The sequence below is a fragment of the Tympanuchus pallidicinctus genome, unplaced genomic scaffold (assembly GCF_026119805.1).
Source record: "Tympanuchus pallidicinctus isolate F22 unplaced genomic scaffold, pur_lepc_1.0 scaffold2, whole genome shotgun sequence".
NCBI classification, from domain to species: domain Eukaryota; kingdom Metazoa; phylum Chordata; class Aves; order Galliformes; family Phasianidae; genus Tympanuchus; species Tympanuchus pallidicinctus.
Window position 1 is genome coordinate 20,139,657 of NW_026294721.1, and position 12,579 is coordinate 20,152,235.

The following is a 12,579-nucleotide window of genomic DNA, read 5'->3' on the forward strand; positions in this document are numbered from 1 at the left end:
TAAATTGCACGCAATCTCAGAAAGTATGCCATTGTAATGGTTTCAGAACATTCAAGTTTAAGCAGACCAAGGCACTGAATAGGAAGTTTTAAACAACTTGTCACAGAATCAGAAATGTTGGTTGACACGTTCTTCTAGATATCATTTGTTCTAGTCTCCTGATCTAAGTGGAACTACCACTAATTATAAACCAAGCTTTGTCTAGCCAAGCACTGAAAACCTTCAAGAATGGAGACTTTCCTGTTTCTTTTGGCAACCTGTTTCTCTTTGCCACCAACCTCCTCATGAAGAGGCTTTTCCTATCATTCACCAAAAGTTCCAGAGATGACATACACAGCAACTGACAGCCCTTGTACCACCTGCTTCCACCAACACCAGAACCGGTTTGGTTCTGTCATGTTTGTGACTAGTCCTTGGAGGTACTGTAGCTCTTAAAAAAATTTAAAACTATTTAAGTGGATTGACCCTGCTTTTTCAATTTCAACTATCAAATATTTAACTTTTTAAAAAAAGCAGTCCATTTGAAATCAGGAGAAATTTGAAAAGCAACATTTTGTAGATCTTTATTTATGTTGAAGACTGACCCTAAGGTTTGCCATTTTAGTGTGATTTTCTGTATGACCATGCCCTAGAACCCAAAAAGATTAAGCATGCTATCCCCTTTCAATGGAGACTGAGGATTGTCTAAATCTGGAAAGCTGAACATGGATCAGTTATTTCATCCTCAATGAGATCCTCATTTGCAGATGTTGCAAGAAATACATTATATTCCATTACAGAAAAAAAAAAAAAGTTTTTTTTCTTTTTTTTTTTTCCAGATGCCATAAGGCTAATAGATTAGTGAATACTATTTCCATTATATTTCATTATTTCATTGTATTTTGAGGCATCATCATTTTTCACTCTTTCCTTTCTGGACTCACTTTGTAGTGGGTAAGGCTCTTTCTTTCCTTTATACTTTCTAGAAACTTAATGAACAGACTTTTTTTCTTTTTTTTTTTTTCCCCAGACATTTCTGCTTTGTAGCTACAAATACCACAGTATTACACTATACAAAGATGTTATTTTACAACAGTACACACAGAGACAGAAATTTCAAAAGAAGTGCTATGGATTTTTTTAGACAGATCCAAAGTACAGACTGAAGTGTTTGTTTCAACAAACACATTATCTAAAAGAAATCAACAATCACCGAGATGCAACTCACACTTAAATGAAACTCTATGTGAGGTTTTAATATACCAAGTGGAGGTGTAAGAATATAAGAGAAAAGTGAGACAAAGAAAAGATATCTTCAAACTAACTCAGCGTTCAACAGCTACACTGTTGTCCTCAACTACAGAACAAGGAACAGTATTCGAAGGTTGACAGATCAAAACTAAAAAGATTACGGAGAACTCTAATCAAACGTGTTATTATCAGAAGCAAGCAAAGCAAAAGTTTTCACTTGAGGTCAGTCCTAGAAATAGAAATGAGTGTTAATTTTTCAGTTTATCATGCCATTTTATAAGTGCTAAGACCATGCATTTCAGTTTCAGTAAGAAATAGACATATCTGACTTATGATGCCTTTTTAAGATTACCCTAGTATTTTCATTATATCACCTTAAAAAAAAAAAAAAAAACAAAAACAAAAACAAAAACAAAAAAAAAAAAAACACACCAAAAACAAACATCAAACACAAATATAACTTACTTCTTGAAGGCAATATAAAATAATTGAGTTTTTTTTTTTTCAAAATTGCATGTTCAAAATTCAGGAACAAAATGATAGGCACTGACACCTATAATAGAATTTTGGAAATGTTTATTTGCTGAATTATTAACTTTGGAACATACCCTCTGTTTAAAAAGTAATCCGAATTGTGCACTACTAGACAGATAACTTCGTTGATGTCAAGCATACCATTAGGAGTGGTAGCTTTATCATTTTCATAGTAGCTGAGAAAGCCACTTTCCAAAGTGCACCATCTTTTGTTGCAATCTGTGGTTAAAGAAATAATAGATAAGTCAGTTGGTTTAATAAGAAACAAATTACCTCCTTCTGCAGAAGTTGCCTTACAGGACACATGGCTTTGTTGTAACATTAAGACATTTATGCTGAAATTTCAGTTTCATTGATTTCAGTGAGCAAGGAATTCAAGGTTTGAGTCGACTGATACTATTTAACATAGAGAAAATCTAGCATATGGTAGTTTAAGAAAGTATTTTTAAATATTATACTACAAAACTTAAAAAGTGTCATACATGATAAAAATTACATCCATCGTACACTATAAGAAAAACAAAGACACTATGTTATTCAATATTGTCAAAAATATTTTTAAACATATGCAACCAAAATAAAGATGTCAAACTGAAGAAGAAACAAACTAATTGAACAACATTTTCAAGATACAGCTGCAGCTGAACTCAATTCTCCTCTATTACAGGCTCAAGCGTCAAATAATAATGAAATTGTACATAATTTATGCCTAAATACTGGGGTAGATAAATGGAAATATCATAGACAAGTGGTAGTTATAGCTGTTTCAGGATTGCATGTTCATATTAGAATGTGTTGAAGATTTCTATTGTTGTTATTCTTACATGTACATGGCAAGGTTAAATTCATTTAAACAACACTGTAGTTAACAGAATGCTAATTAGTGCTTTCAACACGTGATAATACACAGATGCTGAGCAAGTCTGGTATTTCACCCAATTCATTTTTTGTGTTATTTTCTGTGAGTCATGCATATTTTTAGAAGTATCTGAATATTGTTTTCTTATCTTTTACTGGATATCGTTCTAGTTTCTATCTAGTTCCATCCGTATTCTATCTAAATAGACATCCAAATACAAAAGAACAAGATATTTGAAGACATATAGGTTTACAAGAGCTGAGCATAATACTTGAAGAGTTTGATTATTTTCCTTCATTTCCTACCCCAAAGTGTGAGCATTCTACAAAATGGCTCACTGCTTCAACACTGACTAAACTATTACAACCTTCAAGAATAACTTTAGAATACTATGGCTTTTAACAGAACTCCATTAAAACTTTTTCATGAAAAACAGAAGCAGAAAAATTAAACTCAGATCAAACACCATCTTTTTTTTTTATGATATATTGCATTAGAATAGCAGCAATGAGCTTTCTTCCTGCTGATCATTAACAGGTGTTAACTATCAATAACTTTCTCCCCCCAAATATACTGTGTTTCCAGGGGACTGGAGCACCTCCCCTATGAAGACAGGCTGAGGGAGCTGGGCTTGGAGAAAAGAAGGCTGCAATGTGACCTAATTACAGCCTTTCAGTACCCAAAGGGAGCCTACAAACAGGAGGGGATCAACTCTTTGAAAGGTTGATAACTGCAGGACAAGGGGAAATGGTTTGAAGTGGAGGGAGGGAAGATTTAGGTTGGATGTCAGGGGGAAAATTCTTTACAGAGAGAGTGGTGAGGTGCTGGAACAGGCTGCCCAGAGAGGTTGTGGTTGCCCTGTCCCTGGAGGTGTTCAAGGCCAGATTAGATGGGCCCCTGGGCAGCCTGGTCTAGTATTAAATGGGGAGGTTGGTAGCCCTGCATGTGGGTTTGGACATTCATGATCCTTGAGGTTCCTTCCAAGCCTGGCCATTCTGCAATGCTGTGATTCAGATGCTGTACCTAACTTTTATAGAAACTGGGTTCAGTTCATAGCACTGAATGAGTTCTTGAGTTTCTTTCTGCAGTTAAGGCTCAGCACACAAGATACCGCAAATTGCCTGTGTTGGCAAACAAAGCACTTAAATGTTCAGCCCTTGTCACCAAAGGCAAGACTGCCTTGACTCAGAAGGAAATTTTGAACTTAAAGCACTAATTTAATATTTAGAGAGTTCAAATTGATTCTGGCTGAGAGCCCTTTCAACAAATGACAATTAAAAGTCTACTCTTTTGTAGAGTCCAAAAATTAGACAAGTAATCTAATCCCCAGTTAAGAGCAAGTGATCCAATGATCTCTCTCTGGTCCAGTTAGAGTTCAGTTAGCAACAAATCACAGCTGCTTCAGCTGATGGGCTCCTTTCTATAACACTGACCAGATGGAACTTTTTTTTTCTGGGGCGGGAAGGGGAGATAATTTCTCATTTGAATATCTATTGGCCAAAGAGAGAACTCAAACTTTATCTCTTACAGATTTTTTATGATAACCACCAAATTATTTCCTGAAGATAGTAAGTAATAAAATTTCAAGTAATAATATGTAGTTTATGTTTGTATACAAAATGTATACAAAGGTATATATATAAACACACATATCTACTCCCAATAACTTGGGATATGCACATTATAGATTATTTTATGTTAATCAGATTCTATAAAGGTAGAACACAGCCCTTGAATGAAATAAAATCAGGTCAATGGGGAAAAAAAATTGTAAGTTTTATGTTGTAAATTGTTCTTAAAAAGTCATAATACTTCTTACACATGGCTGAAGAATATTAGAGTCCTCAGATAAGAGCAGTTTCTAATTCAAAACTAATTTTCCTAGTTGTTGCTGTTAGCCTTATTAAAGTGCTAAGTGAACTGATAACTAATAGACTACATGGTCTGAAAGCAATCTCATTTCTGAAGACTGACAAAATTCCATTGTTTCTTAAATTTTATGTTACCCTGCTAGTGAAGCTGACTACTGCACTCCTACAACATCTCCCCAACAAGCACAATGTAAGACATTCTGTGAGCTTTTATACATACTCTTAAATCTGTATCTGCTTACAAACTTAAACTGCACTTCTAATATTCTACTGTGTTTGAAGAGACACCAGTAGCATTACCTTGTACCTATTCTTCGCTCTTCCCAGTACTGTTTTTCCCAGTTTGCTTGTTTTCAAATGACAAAAGCATACGTATAACCATGCCTGCTCAAAAAAATAATGCTTCCTATCCTACTATGTTGGCCCATGATATCAGAGGCAGATGTTCGTGATATGGCAGTAGAGCTTGAACCTTCCCACCTATATAACATTCCATTAAATTTTGTTGCCATTTGACAGATAGCAATCTGGGGAACAATCTTACAAAATGGTGTCTGACACGGAAGTGCATATGAAGTAAATATACAGCACTTCTGAATTCTTCCATGCTAATAAAATGGCATCCACTGACATGATGAAAGATGAACTGCAGGGGCAACATTTTCCTAGCAACAATGCTTTTTAATTGAGGATTGGCTCCATCAAAAAGTGTTATTGTGCTCTTTGTATCTGTTGTGGTTCCCACAGAAATAAATAGAAGGCATTACTTTCAGAGCCCACCTATATATATACATATGTATATATGTATAATACACAAGCTGCAGTGAATACAAGAGGTTGGTGGTTAATTCCTTTCTTCCCTGGATAAACTCAGACCAGTTTCAGAGCAATCCACAAGAAAGTCCTTTCCAGCAGCAGCCCAGGGCTCTTGTATGATGTCTTTACCAATAACTGTTTGAATGCCTTGGCTGAGAATTAGTTCTGATGACCAGCCAATACTTTTGACTATTCGGACCAACATTAACAGGTAGATACTTCAAAAGTGCATTTAAGTGGGAGTTGTGTGTGTGCCTAATCTCCACTAAGGATCATAAAAACATAAAACCATCAGAATATGGATATTGGCATACAGAAATATTTAATCATGATTTTCTCAGGAATAAGTTTAAATCAGGAACTAGCTCATATTTTAAAAACAGACAACTTGTTTATTGAGATGGAAAAAAAACACAGAAATTTAAAAAGGGGAAAAATTACCTGTCACTCTGTCTCTCTCAATAATAGTCCTATAAGAATATGATTGTTGATGATATGTACTATGCTAAAGCACAAATTTCCAAACCACAAAGCTTAATCTTAATCAAAGCTTATAATTTATTTTATTTTATTTTTTTAAGATTTGCTCATTTCCACTTGGGATCCTTTTTGAAATTTGTAAGCTTGAGCTATATCTCAGTTATTCAATTGAACTTACTGAAAATATAGGAATGCTTTTGAGATTATTTCAGGAATATTATAATTTCAAATGGAAAATACTTTGTCAGCTAGCAGCATCCTCCTAGGTGTAATTCAAGTGAGAAGTATTTGTAAATACTTTTATTTATCAATAATTTTTAACTGAATAATTATTCCCTAGTTTAATTTCCTCTGTCAAGCACTGTACAAAGACATGAAGACAATCAGGATTTTCTTTATCTGACAAAAGTCCATGAAATCAAAAGAGGATATGGGAAGTCAAAGACATTTTATCTTTTTTAAAGTAATGCAAGATGTTGAAAAGTACCAAATTAATCTATATTGTGCATATTCATGTATTATTCAAATGCATAAAGTACAAGTGAAATACCTTCTTTTAATTTCTTCTCTGTAAGAAGCTTGGTTGAATTAGAAGAAACTTTGTATAGAAATTCACATAGAAAAGTGGAATGCGAAGAATCTTCAGAGAAGCAGCTTTCAAAACTGGTATCAAAGTTTGGGAAATCTATTAAAAAGACAAAAGAGTAAACAAAATATAGAATTTCCTCTACCATCAGTTATAACTGCTTCTCCACGTGCATAACTACACCTGCCAGGATAACTACACCTGCATAGCTACAGACACACATTTGCTCCATAAGCTCCTTGCTTCAGAACAGATGTATATTGGAATTTTTCTGTTTTTATAATTAAAGGAAAATTCTTACATATTCATCAAAAATAGTTTACTTCAGTTACCACATTACCATTGTCTACCACTGCTTGTCAACATAACCAAAATATGGTTTTCTAGCTTACCATACTAGATTTCACACCTTACTGTAACATACTTGAACAGAAGGGAACTGTTTCTCTTGAGGGCTTGTCTAGAAGTTCACCACAAACAGATGATGATTCAGAGAATCACTGGGATTCTGTCATGACATCCTCTCTCTGAAGAGAAGGAACAAACACCAGATCCACCACACAGCAATACTGCCTTGGCTAAAAGATCGCAAGTAGAAAACACAAAGCCAAAAGAAGCAAACTTCTTTCTATAGCCTTAGGGCAATTGTACAGCTTAACTAGGGGAAAAAAAAAACACAACCACACATACAGAAAAAAAAACAAACACCACCACTCCAAAACCCACCATATCTGTGTGTTTGTGTGGTGAATAGTGATTGAGCTCAATGACCTAGGAAAAAAACGCCTGGCATTTCTGACAAAATTCGGGTTCAAGGCACCTCATTTGCTCTGAAAAGCTCCAAGTTCTTCCAGCATTTCATGCTGTGAAAGTATGCTCCTTCTTACCCTCAACTTACCCTCAACTTTCTCCTCTAGTATGGCTTTTATGCCTAAGGTCTTATTCAGATCTGATAACACTGTTCTGCATAATACTATTAATAACTATCAGTCAATCATCTTAACCCATGAACAGTGAGCTGCCTGAGAGCCCCTAATAACAAGGCTGCATGTGACTTCCCTGGTTTCTGCTAAATATTGTGATTTTTAAGTGACAAAATTCTCAGGGTGGAATAGGTAGAATATTTACTTTACTAGAGATAACTTATTGAAAGGTTCTCCTCTCCAGAGGAGGTAAGCCGCCAGATGTGGTAGATAATTCATTCTATGATAGTTCCCTAAGTAATATAAGATCCAAAAATCCAATTATTAGCAAACAGGAAATCCTGGTATCATAAGAAAGAAACAACACAGAGTGTGGAGTGGTGTGGAGGTACCGTGGCCAACCCCTGCGATCATCCTGCAGGAATGGGGATACTATTCAAACTGATTAATTATCTTCACATCTGTGAAGGTAGTCACAGTGGTGATGCACTGGAACAGATTGCCCAAGGAGGTTGTGGATGCCCCACCCCTGGAGGCATTCAAGGCCAGCCTGGTCTGGTGGTTGGAGACCCTGCATATAGCAGGGGGGTTGAAACTAGATGATCACTGTGGTCCTTTTCAACCCATTCAATGCTTCTATGATCTTGTTTTCCCAAGCTAGCCCTGAGCTATCAGTTTTCCACTTTTCCATCAAAAAAATGTCATGCAGTATAAAAATGGTTTAAGAGAGGAGGAATTTAGGGGAAAATATCATCACAGTCAAGTCAAGAGGACACTGCTGAATTCTAGGTTTCTCACTCAACAGATTGAGCCTCTCTTCCTATTTCCTTGGAGGGATGCCTACTGGGTAAGATTCTCACACTCTGTTATCCCAAGATTTTCCCTCAGGAAACTTAGAAATCCTTATAGAGCTTTTCCATGATTTAATGCATTTGTGGCTGGCTGCATTATTTCTATTCTTGTGGTTAATCTCACATACTTTGCACACAAGTAATCTTATCTCTGGCAATCCAAAAGAATCTGTTGTTTTAATGAACTGCACTATTCAATAACCTAGGCATAGGAGTCCTCACTGGGCATGGTCAAACTCCTCAAGATTGATTGTGAGAACCCATTTAAAAGTGACAAGGCCAATTGGGCAGTGAGCTGCTTGTGAATATGTAATTGTGAAAGTTCATACGTTGAATGCAACCAGACACACAGCACCAAATTGAGCATAGCTCAGAATCTAAGTTCAGCTTTCCCAAGACCTTTGATATCTGAGGAGAAGCTGGAACACAACACAGTCTATTTTCTGCTAAACTTCTCTGCCTTTTTCATTCACTAAAAAAGAATTTGAGCTCAGCCTATCAAGTGCTACTTTGCAGAGTTTCATGAGACAATGGAGAGTATGTCTGAAGTTCCTGCTGGATTAGCATAGCTAGTTTTTTTCGGTACAAATCTGTGTGTGAACATTCATTCCCAGACTGCTACAGGTACTGGAAAATCTTCCAAAAAGGGAAGTCCAGGCACATCCATACAAAAAATTGATTTTATGGGTACCAAAAACTGATTCACTAAAACTATATTTTAAGAATATTTCAAGTGCCTGGAAAAAGTCACGGAGATCAGACCTGCTGACATCCAAGGCCAATGTTTACTGTGTGCTACATGCTATAACTGCAGTTATAACCTGAAAAAGGGTAGTTTTCTAGGATAGATTCTATGACAAGCTAAAGAGGAGAGTTGTAGGACTGTGCACAGTAAAGGCAGACATCAACAGAAATAACTTGTAAGAAAAAAAAAGCCTGATAAATACTTCTAATTCTTTTTTTTTAATTTATTCTATGTACCCATTCTTCTTGTTAAAGCTTAATAATACAAAGCAGATGATGTTTTTCTGCTGTATTATAAATAAGCGTAAGTGGTATGAGCCACTGTAGACTATTATCTTTTTAATAACTAATATTGATGTCCAAGAAAAATGAAAGTAACATACACAATTTACATACGCAGTCTGCTAAAATACAATTAATGTCATGTTGCTTCCTCCCCTATACCATTATTGCTCAACTCAACACCATTCTTTTTCTAATTTTTTCCCTTCCTGTTTGCTCAGAGAGAAAATATCTTACCTGAGAACTTATTATGGTAGAGGAATTCCATTTGCAGTCTTTGTCCAGCTTTCTTAGCTAATAAGTATGGAGTACTGTAAACAGGATCACCAGTAGCACACATTACATCAGCCCCACTGAACAGCAGCATCAGAGTTTCTAGCACATCTTGCTTAACTACAGCAGCACACAGGGCCTTGTCATACAGAAGGAAAATAAGTAGTATGTTTAAAAGTAGAAAGTTATAGGCAACAAATACTTGTTATTTAGGTAAAAATTCTTTCACATTCAATATAGATCATCCTCATTTTCCAGTTTCATAAACATTGGGAATCAGCAGAAATAATGAATTGTGGTCTACAAAGCAACAAAGAAAAAAAACATCACCCCAAGTCTTGCAAACTTTTGCTGCCACTTGTTTTCCTAGGGCATGCTAACATGAATTAATACAACTGTGGGGACAATTCATTATTTGTTTATATGAAAAATCCTTTCTCTCTCCTCATTTTTCTTCACGTACTAAACTACTAAGGAAAACTACTTATTCCAGACCTCAAAAGTTCAACCGAAGAAACTAGATTTAATTCTTGTACGCTATTAGAAGAAAGCAGGCTGAAATCATGGGTAGTTTTTCAAAGTCAAAGTCACAGTCAGTAAAGCTATCATTCCTAAAGGTATCTTTAGACTTGATGATCTTCTAGATTTAAAGATTTAATCACATCCTACAACATAAAGTTCTTTTTCCTATGCATTAAGACAGAAAAACTTAAAGAAATCTTTTTTTTTTCCTTCTGAGATGTCCCAAAACCTTAAATCTAGCAGTACTTTTGCAATTACAGCAATCTACTCAATAAAAATTTCTACAATTTAAAATTTATTTAAATTACTTTGCTAATGGATGAACTTTCCTGAAATGATTAAGAAAGAAGTCGCTCAAAATACAAATGTCCTAAAATTCAGCTACTCTAATAAACACATTTAGTAGGCAAAAGATAATATGGCAGATAGTTCAGTAGAAGTTCCACAATTACTTATGGTGACTACTTATTACATGGTAATTTCATGTCTCTATAGAGAGTTCCACCATTACATTTCCCAGTAGTTAAATGGTGAAATAGACACTTCTACACCAAAAAAGACTTAAGAACAAAAAATCAAGCTTGTAAACCACAAAGAGCTATTTCTACTTCCTGTAGCCAGCAGTTACAATACAAAAGTCTTGTATAAAGGCTATAAGTTAATAGTAATAATCAATGCAAATGTTTTATTTTTTGAAGACAAATATTCCCCATAAAGGCTAAAAATATTTCCTGATTCCCATGAAATGCAGAAAACCTGAATTCAAAATACACAGTGAGATGATTATATATTTTGACTAGATGCTTTTCAGAGGTGGCAGTATTTCAAATACCTTTGCTTTGACTTCTTATATATATAATAACTCCACTAACATGTTTTTGCTGCAATATTTTTTTTTTTTTTTTTTTTTAATGTGGGACGCTTCTATTTCATAGTATGATAGAATCCTTTGAGTTGAAAGGGACCTCTGAAGGCCATCTAGTCCAACTCCCCCGCAATGAACAGGAACACACAGCTAAAAATCAGCTTGCCTGAGGCCTGATCCAGCCTTGCCTTGAAAGTCTCCATGGACAGGGTATCAACCACTAAGCTAGGTAACCTGTTCCAGTGCCTCACCACTCTTACTAGCTCAAAGCACAATAGCCTTCAAATGATATCGGCTCCCCACAGTCTCTATATATTCTAAGACAATTTCGCTAATACGTAATTGGATGAATTAGCTCTGTAAAATACATGCATTTTTAACTCCCTCATATTCAAAAACCTTAAGCAGTCATGATTGAGATCAGTAGACAATACAAGTCAGCCAAATGGATAAAAAGCTGTGCACAAGTGATAATTAGCATTTTCCACTTAAGGCAATTTACTTGTGTTATTTGTGCAAAAAGAAACATCAGAACTCACATTTTTCATCATTTCATTAATTTTAGCTTATTTCACTTCCAATTAACTACAAGCCAATATGAAAGCATGCATGAGCTACTGCTAACACCGAGCCATCTAACATATTGGTATGATAGATGTCAGACATAATACATTAAAAAACATTAAGAAGGAATCTAAAGAACTGTAGTGGGAATTTTCATCATTGAATTGCACATTTGGAAAAGAAATAGAGATGTGTATATATTGATCACTCTGGAGTACTTATTACAGGTACAACATAAGTACCATAATCTTCAACAAACAAACTGGAAAAGTTATAAGTGACAGAATGACTCTTGCAAAGGCTTCCCTAGTAGGAGTTATTCAGCTCTGCGAAGCTTGTCCCTCAGGATTTTGAATTTGTTTCCTCAGCAGTTTAACAGGATGACTAAAACACACACAAATACAATTCGCTACGAAAGTTATGGTAAGAGCTTATTCATTCTGATGTTACCTTATTCAATTGTTCTTTGGTTTTGTAGGGAAAGGGTGTTTTCCTGAATTTTCCCTCTTTGTACTTTTGTGTAATGAATGCAATCCTTTTTTCTGCAGGGGCATCCATATGCAGCTCTTCATCCGGAGGAAGATTTCCTGCCCAAAAAGTGTTTGCTCTCTTATTCCCAATGATGATAAAGAGCTGAAGTTAAAGAGAAAACAAATATCATTAATGATTCTAAATAGTTTTCAGCTGCTATAAATTAAGGAAAAAAATTGAACCAGAGCAAATTGCCTGCATAAGATTAAATGGAATCCTTTCCCAGTTACTGTGTTAATCTATAAATTAGTAATAAAGCCCATGTCATAATTTTCCAGCAATAGGTACCACAATTAACAAAGCTAACTAGTTACAGTGCTTCAATAAATATTAGAAAATGCCAGTAGAAGGTTAGAGAAGAGTAGCACCTTTTTTTAAAAGAAAATAGCAATAACTCAACTCACTTTAGAAGCATCACTTCTAAACAGTCCAAACACCTAACCTGGTAGTGAGTTTCCTTTCTTCCCTAAACCAATATTGCGCATCATGACAACTCTCCAGAAGTGTTCTTGTTACTTTTCCTCATCCCTAAACCTAGGTGCTTGATACAGACAGTCCTTAAAATAAAATATTTCAAATAACACAAGAGGTACAGTACTCCCAGAAACATTTCATTTACAATAACAGAGGCATATTTTAGCAAGTATG

General features: G+C 35.3%; 1 protein-coding gene across 6 annotated transcripts in view; it reads right to left on the reverse strand.

The window, feature by feature from the left end:
- Window positions 1-12,579, reverse strand: part of ARAP2 (ArfGAP with RhoGAP domain, ankyrin repeat and PH domain 2) — a 115,288-nt gene that overhangs the window by 47,339 nt on the left and 55,370 nt on the right. For all 6 annotated transcript variants that reach the window (XR_008206450.1, XM_052681805.1, XM_052681801.1 and 3 more), the window contains 4 exons: window positions 11,851-12,033; window positions 9,414-9,588; window positions 6,341-6,475; window positions 1,839-1,983 (listed from right to left, as the gene is read on the reverse strand). Coding sequence is in view for 5 of the 6 variants with exons in the window: in XM_052681805.1 (XP_052537765.1) it covers window positions 1,839-1,983; window positions 6,341-6,475; window positions 9,414-9,588; window positions 11,851-12,033 (638 nt within the window). In the remaining variant the exon portion in view is untranslated. The remainder of the gene's footprint in view (window positions 1-1,838; window positions 1,984-6,340; window positions 6,476-9,413; window positions 9,589-11,850; window positions 12,034-12,579) is intronic.